The sequence below is a fragment of the Falco cherrug genome, chromosome 6 (assembly GCF_023634085.1).
Source record: "Falco cherrug isolate bFalChe1 chromosome 6, bFalChe1.pri, whole genome shotgun sequence".
NCBI lineage: Eukaryota > Metazoa > Chordata > Aves > Falconiformes > Falconidae > Falco > Falco cherrug.
Genome location: NC_073702.1, coordinates 22,249,867 through 22,270,614, shown reverse-complemented (window position 1 = coordinate 22,270,614; position 20,748 = coordinate 22,249,867). Strand labels below are relative to the sequence as shown.

General features: G+C 37.7%; 1 protein-coding gene across 4 annotated transcripts in view; it reads left to right on the top strand.

Moving 5' to 3' along the window:
* The window catches only part of ARHGEF10 (Rho guanine nucleotide exchange factor 10), a 117,124-nt gene that overhangs the window by 65,212 nt on the left and 31,164 nt on the right, over nt 1-20,748 (top strand). For all 4 annotated transcript variants that reach the window (XM_055714307.1, XM_055714309.1, XM_055714305.1 and 1 more), the window contains 7 exons: nt 8,966-9,081; nt 10,718-10,845; nt 11,347-11,447; nt 12,632-12,753; nt 16,275-16,361; nt 18,201-18,424; nt 19,593-19,750. In XM_055714307.1, coding sequence (XP_055570282.1) covers nt 8,966-9,081; nt 10,718-10,845; nt 11,347-11,447; nt 12,632-12,753; nt 16,275-16,361; nt 18,201-18,424; nt 19,593-19,750 — 936 coding nt within the window. The remainder of the gene's footprint in view (nt 1-8,965; nt 9,082-10,717; nt 10,846-11,346; nt 11,448-12,631; nt 12,754-16,274; nt 16,362-18,200; nt 18,425-19,592; nt 19,751-20,748) is intronic.

The following is a 20,748-nucleotide window of genomic DNA, read 5'->3' as shown; positions in this document are numbered from 1 at the left end:
GGCTTGACGTTCACCTCCTATACACTGTTTTTAGGGGTCTCGTCCATGTTTTTACACAGAGTAGTGAAATATGTAGAAACATAGCTATAAGCAAGTGAATATGAAAGAGTGAGGTAAGCTCCTCACAGTATGATTTCCACTTGAGTTGTTACAGGTGGTTTGGTGGGAACTCCAGTGTAAACCTCTGGCAGCTTGGCCAGTTTACAATCACCTGCAGACCTGTCTTGAGATCCCTGCAGTACTTTCATCATCTAAATGCCTTCACATGAATACTTTCACTGCCTGTTGCATCCAGTTCCTGTCATGCTCTTCCATGCCAATGCAGGTGTACACTGGAGGTCCTGTGCAGCTCCTCTCCCAATTTGGGAGGGCAGAGGCTTCCAGGTCTGTGCTACCCGCAGCCTTCCCCTTCAGGACCTGTGAGAGGAAAGGGCCATGGTACCTCTTTTCTTTCACTCTAAAGTCTCTTTGCTTCCAGGACTTTCCTTCCTCATGGGAACAGAGCCAGGAACTGGAGTTCCTGTGATACATATCTGCAGTCAGTACGTAGTCCAGGAAGGCACCAGCTGTTGTCCCAGCTAGCATGTTGCTGAGGAGCCAGGCTGTGGGGTCCATACTTGTCAGCACATCGGGGCTCCAGTGTTTCTCCCTCCTGTTGTTCCCTAGTTCTTTCACTTCCTTCCTCGTCTCTGACACAGCACAGCTGCTTCTGTCAGCAGGAAAGAAAATCTTTATGTGACTTTATCTCTGAAATTCCCTGTGCAGTCAGGATTAACTGGAGTTTAATATAATCCTGAAGCCATGCTCTTGATGTATGAACTACTTCTCACCATCTCAAGAGGCTTTGCATTTCCTTGGTGTTATTGCATAATTTTACTCACAAATGGTATAACACTATGAATTTAATACCTTACTCAATATTTGCAGTTGCAAGCTGTTGATTTTATCTTCACATTGCTCAAGCTGTGTGTGTATAAGCAGTTTTGCGGTTGGACTGTAGTTTTTGTGCAACCTGTTTCTTTGGTGTTCAGATCTGATACAACGAGCATATAGTGAGACAGGCCTCCACATTCATGTAATTACCAGTTGAGAGCAAGGTATTAACAGCTGACAGGGATGTGAAGCATGTTAAAAATACTTTGTCAAGAGTTGAGACTTGGGAGGTTTGTTTCTCACCTCTGCTCTATGTGTACTGGGTGGCATGTGTATTTGATTCTTTGTGATTAGGACTTGAAGAACTACCCTGTCTTGTGTGGCAGTGAGAATAAATACATTAAAGAGTTTTAGAGGCTCAGATTATTAGATTCAATAATTAAGCTCATAGAGATTATCTTTAGGTGCTTACGTGATTAAAGTATGATTAGACTGAATATGTAATTTCAAATTTATGATAATGCTCTTCATATTGGTTAATGATGGTGATAGGTCCTGGCTGTATCAGTGATTAGGCTTGCTTACCCCATGTACAAATTTAACAGTTTCTCTTCTAGTAATCTCAGGGTTTATTGCCTATCACATAATATTACGTGTGTGTTTGTGCTGTTTCTTTGTGTACTAGGTTACCAAACTTAATTTAGGGTTGTGCTGTAAAGCTATGTGTGAGTAGCAGCTCAACTTATCATTGACGGCTGCCAACTAAGTTTGTTTTCTGAGATTATTCCTGACTTCCCATTTTCTTCAATTTCCAAACCTGGAGGCTAGTACCACTCTCTAAACATTTGTGCAGTTTGGACCTGAGAGTACAGTGTTATCTCAGGTGAGCTACAGTTCAGCCATGGTGGCTCAGATTTTTCAGGAGCATGCAGCTGTGGAGATCAGTGTACTATCAACATTGTTCTCACATCATAGCCAAAATATACAGCACTGTACTAATTACTAAAAGCTGCAACCAGGACAGGCATGAAAGAACAAATGGGGATAAGGCAGAAAGCCTGCTTTTCTCTTACAAAATTTAAATTGGCCTGTGAGCTTATTTAGGTCTTAAACCAGGATTTTGGATTCACAAGATTACTTTTTTTCTTTTAATTTATTCTACTGAAATTCCAATTGCCTATTCAAATGCTCTCATAAAGGAGAAACGAATAAACATAACCCACCTACATGCTTCTCTGAAGTGACATTGGAAACAGAAGCAGCATTAGTAAGCAAGTGGAAAGACCCAGATAGGAGGGGTGTGGTGCTGGGGAAACTGTCAGGGACTTTGCTTACTTAACACAACATGCAGGAAGCTTGTAGTTCAGCATTTAAAAATAAAATCTCATCTGCTTTGTCACTGGCTTTAATACTCATACAGAGTTTCCAGGCAGAAGGGATCAGACGTATGGACGTGCCTCCCTTGTGTGTGGCTGGTGCTTGGATTTGTCAAGTTCTGGCAAGGGAAGGGCTTGGTGCAGCAAAGGAACCTCATCGCTGGCTTTCCAGTGAAAGCTAGGTGTTCTGGTGCAGAGGTTTTTGTAAAGGGAAAGGGAATAATACCTTAAAATGGACATCAGTATCAGAATGGTGATGTTCTTGCAATTCCCAATATTCGTAATGCTTTTGCCAGATCTGTTTATTGATTGCTGAAATAGATCACTTGTATATGAAAATGCCACATAAAGGTCTCCTTTGATACTTGCGCTAAGAAAATTAGTTCCACTAGACGTCCTCAGGGAGAAAGCTTTTCCACCATTTGACAAATTCTCTTGCCTAGAGAAAGCTGTAAGGCATTTGTCCTGTGTGTTTTCCATACCAGTGTTATCGGTAGGAGCAGGTTCCAGTACCAAAGGTAGGGAAAGAATTCCTCACCTGCAGTAATTGAATCTTGGGCCTTATTAATGGTTTCTAGTTTTCCTTGCAGAAAACTATTTTACTTCAGCTATAATGTTGTCTCTCAAAACAGTCTCCAGTTTTGTCCTTCCTAAAGGTGGGCATCTTAAACTGAGCAGTGGGATGCTGTCTGCTTATTATTACTAGATAAAAAAAAAAATCAGTGAAACATTCCCAGGACATCAAAGTCACATTTAAAACAAAAAGCAGTTCTGACTGTTTCTGATTGCACTTAAGCAGTTTTAAATATATTACTGCTACATGATCATAGTTCAACCTAAACGTGTTCACAATCTCGTGAAATCTGTCCAGTTTTTTATGAACTGATCGAGAATTCATCTGGTATCTTGATGCTTTGCTTTCCGGAACACTGTACAAGCTTCTTGAGTTGAAATGTAGACTTAAATATTGTGGAAGGGGCCTATTTTTTATTATTTGTACTGAGTGCTTAATTCTACACATGTACCAGTTTATTATGCCTTCCTCAGACACAGCAGCTTTTAAAGTTGCCTCCCACACATGTAACTTCGCCCCCCATCCCAGGTGATTTTTATGCTCAGGATGAGGATTGAATCTTTTCCAAATCTCTTTACTTCATAACACTTGATGTTTCAGTATGCTGCCTGGATGCACACAGATGGCTCAGTGGGAGGAAGCAATACAAATGCGCTCAGCTTTGAAGACCAGATTGCAAATGGCAAATCAAATTTAGGACCTACTAGCCTTTCAGAGAGTATTCTTCAAATCCGGCATGTTCTTCAAGCGTACCATTAATTTTGTGTTACCCCTCAGTAATACTGGAACTATTGTCAGGAAAATAGCTTTTCTCAGTTTTGGTTGAGGTCTTCACATGTGGGTGTTTGTGAGCTTCCATTTTGTGTAACACCTAATTTGACTTCAGGGCTCTGTGTCTCTCAGAAGCAAAGTAATCTTTCTAAGGACCTTGAATTTCCATGATGCGTCTGTTCTCACTTCATGTCGATACAGCTTTTTCAAAGTAATTTCTATTGATATACTGTGGTTTTGAACCATGTGGGGAAGAGGTCGTTACTATAAGCGTACTCAAGGCAGATCTTGTCAAGTTTACTTACCTTGCAGTTAAAAGAGATACCCAGGAATGTATCTATTAACAAGTCTTTGGCTTTAATGTGATACAGGATACAGAAATGTTTGCAAGAATAGTTGCAATATTGAGAGTATACCAAATGAGGCTTTTATTATATTTGCATGCTATTGGGATTTATGCAATACTATTACTTGAAAAAAATCCTCCTAACCGGGAATGAGCAAGAGTTTAGTGTGGGAAGGGACCACATGAGCCATTACATGTGCTTACGCAGGAATAGATGTTTAAATGATGGGTGCATCTACTCTAGGCAATGCAATACTTTCTTTTTCCTCTTCGGTGGCATAAATCTGTGAAAAATCAGTGTTTCACAAGAGAGAATCAGAACACACAGCAAAAGCTAGTGGAAAATGCGTACACGTGAGAAATCACTGCAGTAAATAAACGTGTCCCATAGTAATTCTTGGAAAGGGAGAATAGGGTGTGATCAGTTCAGGAGTACAATATCCAATATGCTTGTGATGCCCATGCAAATTGAAAATTTAGAGGAACTGGATAGACAAAATTTCCAAGGGAGCAGCTGCTCTACCAGCGCCCAGTAAAGCAGCTGCTGCTGTGCTGTCTGTGCAGGGGAAGAGCTGCAGCTGCTGGCTGTGCTCCCTTGCAAATCAGCCCACTGCCAGAGGTGGGAATTCTTCCCCTCTGCCCACACCTAAGCACTAGCACACAGACACTCTCCTGCGTGTGTGTATTTATGCACAACCTTCCAAAGCATAATTTTGCCCTAGCCAAGTTAAACTTTAACCACACCCAGGGAGTTTCCTGCAGGCTTTGAAAGTGTGTGGATGTAAATGGGCTACAATTGCTTCTGTTTCAATTATAAGAATTATTTCAAACCAGGCAAAACTGGTGAATTTAAAGGTGTAGTGCTGAGAGTGACACTGGGAGGGAAATAAGCAGGTAAATTAAGTGTTATTAGTGTTATACTTAAATATATCTTGACTAAAGAGCAGTTGTTATAAAAAGAGAATCTTCCCATCCTAATTTTACTTAGCAACAAAAATCAATTTAAGTTTTACCCTCCTTCCTCCCTCTAAAGCAAATGGCAGTTTTGTTTTCTTTTTTAACCTTGAATATATCTCATAACAATGCTGAGGAATGAGTTGGGTGTTCTGCATGAATTACTGGTCGTTGGCAGTAAACTTTCCTGTTGCAGGGAGGCACAAATTCCTCTGGTAAAATCTTAGCAACAAAGGAATTGATGAAAAAAAATTCCTGCTAACTTAGATGCGGCCAAGATTTCACCCTTGATCTGTAGGTGGAATGCAAAAAGCATTGCCTCTGAAGCTATGTATGTGGTTGTCAGTTACAGCACACTGCCTTCTCTCCTGCCCAGGCACACCATCCTTCTGTAACATGTAGAATGTGTAGAGCTGGATAGAATCTTCTCTAAACTCAGGAAGGGGTTTTTTTCACGTTGGAAAAATAAGTTGTTTTGGAGCTTGATAATTAGCAAGTCTGGCTTAGAAATGGGAAGGAAATGACTTTATCGTTTGTGAAACATTTCAAAGTACAAAAAGAAACCAACCACGTATCTGCTTTGGAGTGAAGCCAAGAGTTTTTCAGTGCTCTCTATGGAAAAAAGAAAGTGAACACCCACCCCAAAATAGCCAGTAGTCCAATGGTCAGGTAACATGTGTGGGCTGAAGCAGCCAGTCTTTGGCTGATGAACAGATTAGAGTGCCCCCTGACCTCCTTCACCCAGGAAAAACCCTTGTCAGACAATTCTTAACCAGATCACCTAGCAGTCAGCATTTTGTTAACTACCAAGAAGCTAATCCTATTTGAAAAGACATTTAGGTAACCCTTACAGGACCTACTTCAGAGAGGAAGTTGCTGTAACTTGTGGTCAGTTCTCAAAGAACTCTCTTCTGATGAGTCCATCATTGCTGATCTATTATTTTTTGGTGTTCTAGCCTGTGCCCACTAAGGTCCTCCACAAAGGAATGATATTAGGTGTGGCTGTTGATCTAGTCATTGATTGACTATTCAGATATCTTCTTAATTTAGCCATTTGTCTTTTCTTGAACATCAGAGGATAGAAGCAGGCTCTCTTAAATTAGTTGTTGATTTGCTTTTTGACTTCCTATCCTGTGCTGAGAATGTGGTCTTCAATGAATGAGCCTCAAATTAATTCCATCTGTTTTTTCTGTGTGACAGAATTTCAGATGCAAGGTTAGTTTATTTGATTTGACACACTTATTGCATCCTTTTTATCTTGACTTATTAAAAGCTTATAAAATATGCATGGTGCAGACAAAATAGACTCAGGTGACAATTACTGAATGAAATTCAAGATCTATGCCTTATTCTTAAGGCTGGAACAAGGATATTTGTAAGAGCATTTTAAGCTTCAGGAAGGAGATTGTAGAGGACAGCTCTTTTCAGGCACAGTGGATGTATATATTGCACAGGGCAAGTCTGTCTAAGTAATTAAAGCTTTCTTTATGGCTTCAGTTGAAAATTGGCATAAAGTCTTGCAGCATCTAAGAGCTGCCTGAACGCTGGCTGTTATATGCTGCAGGTTAGTGTCCATTCTCCAGCCTGCTTTCAGTAATATAATTGAAATATCGGGGTAACTCTGTCTTTACGAAGCTGCCAAGAGTGATCTTGGTTTTTAAAACTTTAAAATAATGTAATTCACTTGAATGAAAATACCAGTTGTATACAAGGGAATCCTGACAACCTTTCAGCTTTTCACAGCCTGGTAGTTGTAAATTTTCTCTTGGTTCAAATCCACAAAGATAAATTTCAGAAATATTTGTAATATGGTTTTGAGTGCACCAGTTTGGTTTGTTTAGTAGTGGAGATTATAACAGATAGGTAAATGAATAGACTATGAATTCATTTATTTGGTTTGAAGAAAGTGAAAAAGCAGCTTAGTGAAAGTATGTAGTCTGCATTTCCAGAAAATTATTTCATTTTTTAAACAGATCTGCAGACATAGTCTACTGACCATAATCTCAGAATTCTTCCTCTTAGGTCTACTTTGGAGTAATTTCTTTTCATTGTGTACAATAAATGTAATGAGTTTTTCTTCTGGACTGATTTGTTTTCAAGGGTAAGAAAGGCTAGAGTATTCTTTTAATTAACATTCAGAATGGGCAAAGAAGGGTGGATGAAAGTTGCATCTATTATTTGGCTGGGTAAATAGTAGTAAGTGCAGTCATTCCCTTGTTTAGTGCTCGAGGGCAATACACAGAGATCTTTTCATTGATTCAATTTACCAGAGGATTTAAAGGCAAGAGAATAATTTGAAATTCCATGGGAATGTGTAATATCTCAGGTATGTGTTGCATCTTCGTGCAGTGAAGTGGAGTATTCAGATATAAAGTAACCCTTAACATATTCCTTGAGCCTTTAATTTGTATACTTTTCAAGGTTTAAGGCAGACCTCTAGCTTAACATAGTGAATTGCGTTTAAAAAAAACTATCATCCAGTGATGGCTTTGATCTGTATGATGCATCCAACCAGGAAAATATCTTTAGAAAATACAGTTAAATACACAACTGAGAATATATTAATGCTTCAAGAATTGTCTTGTGCATGTTTATTTTTCATGTATATTCTGCCTTATGCTATTTTGATAGCTTTGTGTTTGGTTTGTTGCATTTTGGTTTATACGCCGGTCCCTGTAGCAGACTCAGGGAATAGAGGTGCTTGCGGTGTCTTAGCTGGCAGCTGCGTCCAGCACCAACGTGCCCTGGCAGCCAGACCATGTGGCACGGCTTGTGTCCCTGGTCCTGATCTGTCTGCACAGCGGGTAGCTGGCATTATCTTTAGATCGTGCTCTTGCCAACACAGGGGTGAAATCCTTCTGCTTCAGGGAAGTTTTCTGCCTGCAAACTAGCTTCCAGGGTTGGGGTAAGGCATGAAGGATCTGTAGTTTGGATTCTACACTGTGTGAGCTAAATAAACTGCAGGGATTTCCTGCAAAGATAATCCAGCCCAGTTCCTGTCATTCAGCTAAAGGGAAACATGCTGACTTCGTGTCAGGGTGGGGTATTTTTAGGGGAAAGTGGGGGTGTTGTTTCCTCAAGAATTACATAGCCGTCCCGCTCCTAACATCATGTCTGGGAGTGAGAGTGTATTAGTAGGGTTCTGCGAGCTTTGTGCATTTAAATAGACAGCTTATCCTACTAATCCTTTTCTGAGTTAGTGTTATCTTATAAACATATGTACTTATTTATGGCTAGGGCAAATACTTCTGCTGATGTTAAGATTTGTTGCTGATATAAGTGCGGATTCTTTTTTCACTTAACCATGATTGCAATAAAATGTCAAGTGGTTCAGTGAAATTGCAGGCTCGTATTAGAGTAAGGATGTGAATATACGATCCAGAACCAACTTGCGATCAATTAAATTAATTTTGAGTTTTAAACCACCATAGTGAAGGCTACAAATACGTTTTTTGGCTTTGTCATCTGACCAAAAGCAACCTTCAGGAAGGGTTTTCAAACTAAGAGCAAGTCTGCTGCTTTGTGCTAAACAAAACTTCCAAGTCAGCGAGAGACTTTTGGGGCCAGTGAAGCTTTGATATTTGTCACAGTTCTAGTGCTTGCTTGTTGAAAGTACACCTAATGCTCTTCATCATAGTAGATGAACAAAGTCGAATCTTAACTGTAACTATAAATGGCAGTGATAAGGTGAGCTAAGAGGAAATGCCTCTGGTAACGCCCGTACATGCAAAGCTAATACATGATAATATACTAGTACCTGTAGTTTTCTGGGATGCATTTCACTGTTACCTGTCTGGAGGGACATTAAAAGCACCTGGAGCAGCAAGCTGAAATATTGATATGTGTAAACAAACCACTCTGACTTTCAAAAGTAATGAAGACCTTAGCTGCACATTGGTGCATTAGTTGTTTTTACAATCTAGAGAGAGAGTCACCAGTTTTAATAAGCTTCATTTTCATAGTGTTAAGAAAGAGCGATATGTGTTAAAGTTATCTTTGTCATGCTGTTCTCCTTCAACTGAGAATGACGTCTTTTTATTATATATAACCTTATGTTTTTATTCATTTTAGATAAGCTCTATATGGGACCAGGGCAACTGTACCATGATCTGCAGAACCTTTTACATGACTTGAATGTAGTTGGTCAAATTAGTCAATTAATAGGCAGCCTTAAAGGAAACTATCAGGTAATAAACAAAGCTGGATTTATTTTTCAGATATGTTCCTGCTGTAAAGTAACGTAATTGTCTCTCCCTAGGATCTGTGCAAGACATTCTTCAGCTCTTTCTGTAAAGACTGTAGTAATTTTTACCTCTGCTAACTAATTTACTGTTAACTGTTTAGCATTATAAGTAGATTACAGCTATATTTCTAATCTTGTTTTTAAGCATAGGTGGATACTACAAGTGTCCACATCTGCTCAGTAGTTATTGGGGAAAAAAAATTACATTTTGATCTTAAGAAATCAGATTCTTGCAGTTAGGCAAGGCAATAGGAGGATGGTTGTTTGCAGGAAGCTCTTGATGCCCATCCAAGCTCATAATCCTGGCTTTCAGGGGGAACTGTACATAAAACTGAGTGCAAATTACAAAAAACATAGAAGGATTTTCAGAGGAATTTTGAAAGTAATTTGCTTTGGCTTTGTTCACATTCCTTTTATTTAGCTTATATTCTGGCTGACAGATATAGTACTTTTAACACTGAATTTCAGAATGAGTTCTCCGCAGTCTTAAGACTTTTAAAAATTGCTTTTTTGCCTTTGGTTCTATATGCTTTATGTACATTTAGGCACAATTTTTAACTCCTACCTGCCAGCATAGGCTGTAAATGTTTTATGTGTGTGTGTGAATACATATATGAAAGCTGAGTTTCTCTTGGGAAATCTTGCCTTCATAGTCAAGGGCATTAAATAAAACATAAAGTTTTGTGAAAATACATACTGTGAAAGAAGTTTACGGAAACTACTTTTGGACAAAATTTCACAAGTGTTTGAAGGTCAATTTCAGCTGCACTATTTGGAATATGTATAGTACAGATACCCAAAGATATTCAGCCATTAACATATGCAAAACCTTTTTGCCTGTGCTGCCAGTCAGAGCCAAGTATGCTTTAAATACTTAAAATTTGGTCAGTATTTCGAGGTAGAGATGTATAAGATAGAGCAGTTTAGTTGGGAAATGAGGTCAGCTTCTCTATTTTTGAAAAAGAATCCAAATTTTATAAAATTCTGACTGTGGAAAATCAGTGTACTTTTGTGTATGGATACTTGTTACTATTGATGCTTTATTAGGTGTGCTTTTACCTACTCTGAACACTGCTTGCAGAGGGCTATTGTTTCAGCATCCTACTTAAACAGATTCCAACCACACAGACAGCTTTCATAATGGCTCTGTAAACATTTTGGCTCAAAGATTTGAACAAAACCAAATTGGCAGTATAATTTCTAGACATTTTAATGAAATTTTCTTTAGAAACAGATTTTGTGGGTTCTGTGTAACTACTCATTGAAATAAAATGAAAGGCTTGTGCATACACCTGATGCAAATTTAAATTTCTTCATCTGACAAACACTTGGGAATGTTGTTGGTATCTCATCAAACTAAGCAATGTGAGATTAAATTAGCAGATAAAATGTTAGCAAATTTTTTAGAGATATTTTTGAAACATGTTTACAAATATGGCTAAATTATCTGTGATGAAAATGCAACCTAAATGAGGCCCAGGTGCCAGGAATTACTTGTTACATATAGAGATCACCTTAGTTAGCCTGTTGGAAATAGGCCAGTAAACTGGCATTGAATCTTAGCTTTTTTAATTTTTCAGAACTTAAACCAATCTGTAGCCCATGACTGGACCTCAGGTTTACAAAAACTGATTTTGAAAAAAGAAGATGAAATCAGAGCGGCAGATCGCTGTAGAATTCAGCTGCAACTCCCAGGAAAACAGGACAAGTCAGTAGTATTCTTGATTACAAAACTTTCTAAATGGGTTTTTGTATTAGGCATAGATGTACCAGGGAGGATTTGGGAATCTGTAGCTCTTCCTCTCTTCTGCCTCTTCAGTTAGCCTCTGACTTCTGTTGTCATGCCACAGTGTTGGGAACTTGCATGTTCCAGGGTAGCGTTGTAGTTTTTCTCCCATTCCTCAACCCTGTGTTCCAGATGCAAGAAGCAAGAGTGGAACCGTGGCAGTGACAGCTAACAGGGAACAGGCACTGTTACATTCCTTCGCCAAGGAGGATGTTCTCATACCGTTTCATGTAAAGTGTAGGAAGACGGGAGTACAGCATAGCATAACCTGCATGCTTATACTGGAGCTGTGTCTTTGTCTAATTATTAGAAAATAATGAAATTTCATCTTGCTCAACATTTCTAGCCTTGACTGTATGTCATACTCAATGCATTTAGAGTGGCACCTTTTTTTTTTTTTTTTTTTTTTTTTATGTCTTGCAGGTCTGGACGGCCCACTTTCTTTACGGCTGTGTTCAATACATTTACCCCTGCTATCAAACAATCTTGGATCAACAATTTACAAATGGCTAAACTGGCCCTTGGTAATTTTTAGTTACTTACATTTCCTATCACATTAAGATAGCTCTCCAACGTATAATGCATTTATTTCTATATTTCAGAAAATTGTTATTTTGTGAAAAATCTATTTGCAGATATTAAAATTGCAGTACAGTAAATAGCAGTGATTGTGTATTGCTTCAGAGTAATGATGTTATGGATAGGATGGAGGTTTCATTATGAATGAATATAATTTCCACAGTATTTTAATGAAAACTGTGATAATCATTACTAATTGTTATGTCTAAATCAACAAGAATGAGATACACTACAGGACAGACAGGCGAGGAAGTTATTCAATTATAAACTTAGCTCTTCAGATCTGATGAACTTTTTAAACTTTGAACTTCAGGTTTAAATTTCTCAGTTTTAGGTCAGAATCATTTTAGCTAGGAAATACCAGTAAAGCTGTTCGGTTCATTCGTTTAGCTTTCTGAGCCTGAAATAAACTTATGGGTGTAGTTTTAATATAAAGCAATATTTCTACGGTTAAATGCGTAAAACTAAATCATTATGTTTTTGGGGTGGTGGTGTTTGGTTGTTTTAAACATAAGTCTGTAGTCTTCACTGAGGGGATTATCACAAACAAATCTGATCTAAGTGGGAGGACTAAAAAATGTGCTGTCCTGTGATGTTATTAATATCCTGAGTTTGCAAAGGGGTATAGATTTCCAAAGATACCTGGGATTTTGAAGGCCTAAATTGGGAAACATTGACTATATACACTTGCTAGAAAGCAAGTTTCACCAGCACACCCTCAAAATGCAGTGCTTTTTATGGTTTCTCACTGAAGACAGACAAAATAACAAAAACAAAAGACGAGAGAATAGATGTCTCCATCATTCCGGGAGGAGCATCCTTATAATTATGATAAGTAGTAGTTGGTAGCGATGTCACTTACACAGGCAGAGAAATGCTGTTTGTAAAACAGATTTCCTGGAGTCTGAGGAGAGGTTTGATGTGCTTTTCCTCTTTTAATGACTTACTGGCAAGATCATTAAAAGAACACCCTTAACATTTTGCTAGTGTAAGGTGTTCTTTTTTTACATTATCAGTATCTATGTAATCTATTGCTCATATCCTAATAGAATTAATTTCTATTCCTGTAGAGAGGTGTAAGTTGTTATTCAGTGAAAGTATTGTGGGATGTTTGTTCTTTTCATTACAGCGGAGGATAACTTGTTGGGTTGGTTCTGTGTGGAAGATGATGGGAATCAAATAAAAAAAGAGAAACATCCTCTCCTTGTTAGACACATGCCAGTGATGATGGCCAAGCAACAGGAGTTTAAGGTGAACAGAATTTTTATATGGGATTACAATGTTTTTCTTGTGTGATATAACTGCTAAAGAATACCGTAGTGTAAATACATCTATTAGTTCTCTTGAGTTACTACCTTGGTGTAAGACCAGTAACAATGGAAGGTCCAAGAGGGTCACAGGAAGGCGTAATACTGCAATTTTTGAGGCACTAAGGAACATAGTATTTGCTTTTATATAGTATGACATTTGCTTTCAGATGTAAACTCATCACTTGTTGGAAACTGCTGGGAATTTTGAACTGGTCTTGAAGTCTCCCAAGTGTTTGTTTGAGGCTCCAAAGTATAACCTGCAGCTTACAAAGTGCAGGAATCTGATCTCCACGATAGCTGTCCTGTACTGGTGTAACTATGTAGAATTATCCTCAAATTTCCAATTTTCATTACTGCACAGAGTGCGACAGTTATAATTTTAAAAATTCATTTATATAAAACAATATCTGATATAAAAAGAGATCTGATATAAAATGTAGTTCTGTCCTGAACAATCATACAGAAATAATTTGAATGGTTCTTTTCCTAATGTAATGTGTCAGTTTGAAGTCATATTGACCACTGGCTTTAATGATGAAAATAAGTACAGCATATCCAGACCAACAGATGGAAAGGAAGGGTGCTGGATATTATTTTTTCCTATCGACAGGATTTCTTATTGACCATCAGTCAGTTATGCTTGTGCAAAAACACTAATGGAAATAAAATTGGATGTGTATGGCCAGAATCACAATGTTAAATTAACAACATTGCATGGGTACTGCTTAAAGCAGTAAGTCTGCAGATCCTCACTGCTAGGACAGCCTGCACAGGAGGGAAGTTCAGCTGTAAACTTCACTTCAAGTATGAGCATAGAGGCCTGAATGTTAGGGGAAAACAATTGCAAGCTGAAACTGCATATGAAATGTGTAGTGGTATTAAATCAAGCCATTCCTGATACTGGCTTTCAGGGCAGAGCTGTGGTTTACAGCAACCAAATTCTACTGAAAGTCTCCAGTTTGCTATACAATTGTAGTCATATTAAACAGCCAGTTTTCCCTGTGTTGAATACTTGCTAAAGTCACCACTAGTGAAATAACCAAATTAACCTAATTTTTTGCAGAAACCTAAAATGTTTATGTTTCCTTAGAGCCTATGTATGCATTTGTAAGTCCTGTAGGTCCATGCCAGGAGCCTTGAAGGTCCAGGCTCAGTTCCTGTAATCAAGTTACAACAGGATCCACTTGTTTTGGAAAGAAAAGTCTGTTGCCCCTACAGCTGGGTCATGGTCTTTGCCTTGGTCACCTCAGGAGAATACAGCGCGCGGCAGTATTTGCCTGAGCTCTGGGTCAGCTTTGCCAGTTTTGCAGCTCCTAAAAACAATGTGGGTGTGAGCCCAGCTGTCATGCCTGATGCTCCTAAGTCCTTGATATTACTAGAAAAGACCATCTAAGCATTATTGGTGGTTTTCTGCAGCCTCAGCTGCAGTTTGGGTGTCAGCCCACAGCTTGTGGTGGGACGAGACCCTTTGCTTGGCTGATCCTGCTTGTTATCTTGCTGCATGCTGCTTAGGCTGTTCGGTGGTGTTAGGGAGCCTGTAACAATTCCTCCCATCAGAGCAAGGTTACGCTCCAGGTAAATAGCTTCTGTCAAGATTGAGAGCTAAACTACCAGGGTTTAACTATGGAAAAACATCATCGGTTTTGACTAAGATGCGAAGTAACATAGAGGTATAACAAGCAGCCTGAAAAATACCCAGCATGCAGGCTGTCTTTTCGTTCGCTAGTGATGTGTTTAGCTGTCACAGCTACTGTAAATCACCGCTACGAGTAGATAGCTTCAGCATGTGCTAAATGAGACATGCTTAGACTGACATGGATAGCTTTTATTTTTTCTTTTTCCTTTTTATCATCTGTCAGTTTCCATATTTTATCCTTATAGAAGACTGCTTTGGTTGAATACATGACATCATTTTTACTACTGCTAATCACTTGGTGAAGTCTGCTGACTTCAGGGAGATTTGGGAAATTCTTTGCACTCTTGAAAATTAAATAAACTGGGAATTTAGAACTCTAACTTATGTCTGCTTGTTTGTTGCTTTTTATTTTAATTATTCACTGTTGGGAGGTGATGTTGCCAAGTTATGGTGAAGTTGTCTAAGTTAATACTAACCACACTATCTCTAGTACTGCAATATAATCACAATGACATTGATGTCTGAGGTGAGAACACTAGTGTGAATTATAGAGAATCTTGTCTAAAAATGTAGTATCACACTTCATCAGAAACCTTTTTATTCTCTACAAAGTTATGAATTGCTTGTGTATATTTTAAAGTGTTTACATAAGCTGTAGGTAACACTGCCATGGATATTAGGGGAAATAGGGAAAATAGAAATCCATGACTGCTTATAAAAATGCCCGTTTTCAGAGCCTTGGTGCTTGAATGATATTCAGAGTTGGAGTGGACTTACACCAGACTCAAGGTCTGTATTTATCTTTCAGGATTTTCTTAAATGACCTGCATGATAAAATCATGAGTATTGTTATTAAGCTACTGATAGTAACATGATGACATGAAGTTGGGAGGGAGTAGGATTACTATGGATGATAGCATTAGAATTCAAAATGAGTAAAGGAGAAATAATTTGAGGGGGAGAAAAAAGGCACGACAGTCAATAGGACAGACACATGGTATGCTTGGGCAGAAATAAAGTGCTTCACAAGCTTGAGGTTTACAAGCTTCACAATCACAAGATTGAGGAGGTGGCTGAGTAGAGGGTCTGTAAAAGTATTTCTTAATAGACTAGCAAGCTAAGGATAGGCTAAGAATGTAATATTGTTAAAAGAGCAAAATAATCAATGGGATGTGTACAAACAGATTTCAGAAGAGGTAATCATGGTGTAGTGCTACTAACAGCTCTGCTAGAATAAACAACATGTTCGGGTAGCAAAGCGCACTCTAAAATATGCGAACCTTAGATATCTGCTGGAGAGATGCCAGTTGGATAAGTTGTGATAATCACAAATTTTAAAAACAAGAATAAGAAAATTAATTATTTTAAAATTTTTAAAATAGAATTAATTAAATTATAATGATAATTTAGCCTAATTAAGAGAAGACTCAGAGTCATGACATAAATCAGCCTTATATGTAAAAGGACACTGCAGAAGGGAAGTACTTGGTGGCTGAATGAGAAGTAACACTCTAATGATTACAGCAAGGACGATGTTAGGTTGGGTATTTGGAAAAACTTAATAAAGGTCATGAAGCATTTGAACAGATCAGCTAGAGAATTTGTAGGTTTTGGCTTTTCAAGTCTGTAATGTAGATCAGGAACACACTGGGAACAACACACATGCAGCTGACCCTGCCCACGGGAAGCTGGACAGACTAAACTGACTTCTTGCCTTTTGTGATTCTTTGATGTCCTTAAATGTTTTCGTTAATTACAGACTAAATTATGCAGAAACAGGCATACCTTGTTAATGTGGTAACAGCTCTCTTCTCCTTTGTTTGCAGGTTGAATGTGCTGCTTATAATCCTGAACTGTACCTCTCTGGAGAAATGGAGTCAGATTCCTGTGCCACGGAACATGGTTTTCTTTGGGTAAGTGTAATCTTTAAAAGCTAAAAAGGGGATTGTCTTCTGTTTCTCTGCATCGTTTTTTGTGACTCTTAGCAACATATGGATCTGAAATAAATTTTGATAATTTTTTTCCTTTTTTTTTTTTTGTTTTGTTTCTTTGTTTTAAGATGGCCTTCTATAAAGGACAGCTAGTAATTTTGTCCATGTGATCCTGCTGTTCTCTGTAGGGTGTCACTTATGTGTGGGTTATTTGTTAATGTGGCACAAAATGAATTCCAAAGTGCTGAGCACATTCAGAAGCAAGTTATGTGCTAATTTGTAAGAAGGGCTGCTAAAAGCCGTATGAGCTCACACTTTCCTGTTGTCTGTTTTCAAATTTTAAAAATGTTTTAGCCATAAATAATCTGTTTAAGTGTGTACATAGGAAAAAAACCTCTATTCTGGCATATTGTTATGACTGCAAATATGCAGATATTCCAGAAAAGGGAGATAGCCAATACTTTTTTTTAAAAAAATGCTTATGATTTCAGTATCTTTTCGTGTTACTACAATACTAAAAATTTAAGGAAACCCTTGTGAATTAAAAGTAGAAGTTAGAAATGGTTTTTTGTCAGTGAACTTTTGCAAGGTGACCTGTATAATTTCTTTTTGTCTTCACTGTTCGTAAGCGGTTGTCACAAATACATGCCAATAAAATCTTTCTACTGCCACAAGATGTCCTTTCTTTCTCTTTGCTATGATTTTTCATTTCATATAAACATAAAGAGTTACTTTATAAAAAAACTGCTGCTTGGGCAGATTTTATTTTTTTAATTTGTACTCTTCCCAGATCCCTAAAATATACAGATTTGTGGACATATTGATGATACTTAGTTCTGGGTCAGGGAGAAGTTTATTGAATTACAGAATCATTTCAATTGGTAAAGACCTTTAAGATCATAAACTCCAACTGTTAACCCAAGACTGCCAAGTCCACCACTAAACCATGTCCCGAAGCACCACATGTACATGTTTTTTGAATACTTCCAGGGATGGAGATTCCACAACCTCCCTGGGAAGCCTGTTCCAATGCTTGACCACCCTTTCTGTGCAGAAATTTTTCCTAATATCCAGTCTAAACCTCCCCTGGTGCAACTTCAGGCTGTTTTCTGTTGTCCTGTCACTTGCTACTTGAGAGAAGAGGCTTACCCCCACCTGCCTACGTCCTCCTTTCAGGTAGTTGTAGAGAGCAATAAGGTCCCCTGTGAGTCTCCATCTTTTCAGACTAAACAACCCCAGTTCCCTGAGCTGCTTCTCATAAGACTCATCCTCCAGACCTTTCACCAGCTTCATTTGCCCTTAGGATCCCGTATCTGCTGTTTAGGATCCTGAATCAGTGAGTTTACAAAAGGGATTATATTAATAATCCCTCTTTCTCTTAGGACAAAGCATTTATCTGCAGATCTGTTACTGTGCAAAGGACAGGCCTCAGATATATTATCTGTTTCAAGAAAATCTCATATAACTTAAAATACTGGTTATTAAAATAATACATTACACAGGTTCTTATTGTGATTCCATTACATTATGTATATACATATGAATCAGACATCAGAATAGGTTATAATATTCCTCCTTTCAAAAAAACCCTGTTTCTGTGACTATACAAGGGAACTTTGTGTATATAATGCTTTGAAATCTGTCTATGCTGAATTATTATCCTGTTTATGTCTTAATGCATGAAAAATCATATTCATGCATATAACTTGCAATACACTCTTCAATTAACATTCCAGTCATTCCTCCTTGTTAATGCTTATCTTCCTGGAGATAGGTATCAAGTCTTGGTCTTTTTTTTTTTCTTGCCTTTTTTCGATTCAGATTGGTAGTTGTACTAATCAGATGGGCCAGATTGCAATAGTCTCATTTCAAAGCACCAGCCCCAAGGTTATTGAGTGCTTCAATGTGGAATCACGGATTCTCTGCATGGTCTACATACCAGAGGAGGAGAAACTGAAAGACCAAAATAAGGCTCTTGACTCTGAAAATGTTCTCACAAAAGCTTCTAATGTGCCTACTATTTGCCTTGGCATGGAAGAAGGAAGGTGATTCTCATTTTTTGTGTACTGTCTATGATTTATTAATTAGATTTACTATTCTATAGCAAAATCATGTGAGATACTTCCAAGAAAATGTTTTCTTTTTAAAGAAGTGTACAAGTGATATTACAGTGATCTCAGCTTATCCTTTCCACCTAAATCAAGAAAAAAATACATTCTATATGATTTTAAAATACACTATGTAGTATTCGGAATTAAAATAATGCGTATCTTTGATGAAAGAGGATTAATTCATCATAAATCATGTCTGAAAAATATAAATATTACTTTTGTAACGTTACAACATAACCTTTAGGTATTGGAAAATTTTCAGAATGACAAAGTGTTGATGAGGAACCCATTAACCTTCTACCCTGTGACAATATGCAGGATTTGTCATGCAAATAATAATACTGTTTACTATTGACATGAATTATTTTGCTCTGATTGAATTGATGACCTTACTGGGTCATCACTTGATTTATATTGAAGAACAAAGTTACAGATTTTAAACTTAGGTCAATAAGCAAACAGATCTTGTTATAGCCAGTGAGGATGTAAGTATGTAACTACCTGCAATTTTTTTAAGGTATAAGATAAATACATTTACCTGGTATATGTGAAGCAGAACAAAATTTTCTGAGGAAAATGCTGTGTTTCAAAAATTCCAACATCTAATTGTACTGATTATTTTTGCTTGTGAAGTGCAATTAATTCCAGATTTAAGTATTCAATATTCCTAACATACCTATGGTAATAATCTGTAGGAACGGTGGGAATTTTAAGTGTAACTCTGGCAGTGAGTTCCTTCTTCTCATTTCCCTAGTTCTCAAGGTAATACTGAATCCATTATTTTTTTTTAACCGATATAATTTTTGATAGACTCATAATAAGGACTTTGAGCAGAATTGTTATGTGTCTTTGTTGAATGCATGTTTCTCCAGACAGTATGAAGTGTGTTGCCATACATCAATGTTAAGTAATTGTGGATTGTCTACATAGACATTTTGGAGGGTCAAGATACTCTTTATATTCCTCTTCCTATGAATAGAAGGAGAAAATCCCCACCCCCTGCCTTTTTATTCTAAATCTCATTTGTGCATATTCTAATAAGAACTAAAGAAAACATAATTTCACAAGTCTATTTTTTTTTTTTTTTTGCTTCTTTTTAAAGCATTTCTATTTACAAAAGTTGTCAAGGCTCAAAGAAAATTCGACTTCAACACTTCTTCACTCCTGAAAAATCAACTGTTATGAGTTTAACATATATGTCTCAATATTTGTTTGCTGGCTTGGTAAATGGAAACATCTCGATCTACACAAAAGCAGAAGGTAATGTGATATGATTTGATAGCATCCTGAGGGACTTGCATGTCAGTATATTTTGGCAGAAGTAGTTTTCCACTATTATATTTTCTGAAAATTCTCTATAAAACTGCTGAACTAAGGTTGCTACACTTTTCAGTACTTCTGAAAAGACTTGTTTTCTCTTTTTGAAGGATAGTAGAAACTTTGATACTGTTCCCACTTTTACCATACGATATGAATGAAAACTGATTTGTGCCCCTTTAGCTTAAAGCCTAAAGTGTTTTGTGTTAAAGAGTCCAGAAGTTTATGTGATAACAGGCAGTATACTGTATTTTACCCAGCACGGTGCTAATTCCACTCAGTTACCCAACACTGGTGTTTGTGCAAGACAAAAATACCATATTGGTAGATTCCTGTACGTCTCATTTGAAATGACAACTCCATTTTTACTGTACAGATAGGAGAAGTCTTTCCTATGTGTGTGGGTCATGTATTTCACAGCAGAACTCCTTTTCCCATTAGCATCACAGTTGCTTGTTCTGCACCTAGCTAAGTAATTGGCTAAAATAACTTGAGCAAAGGAGAGTCCCAAATAATACCTCTGAACCAGAACAGTCTTCTCTGGACCTGGTTTAGGTGCTTGCCTGTGTACTTCCAGTACACGTTTCACTAGCTTCCCTGCAGTACTGCATACATATATAGTTAATTTATTTCAAAATCAGCAAGGCTTTAACCAAAGTTTGAAACTTGAGTTTTTAAGCGAGATGTTAGCACAGAGACACCTAACCTTGCAAAGTGCAGAGCCAGCAGAGATCTGGTGTACCTTACTAGTGTGAGCTGCATAGATGACTGTCATATGTTAATGAGGTGGGCCCTCTAAACAGTAGAGATGCATTTGTATGGCACTATACCTCGGCTACTAAATCCTGCCAGCCTCTAACTGAGGCACCAAGCTTACTGTCTTCAATCTTGGAACAAATTGTATGTCTAGTGTCAGATCATATAAAGACTTAGTTTGGGAA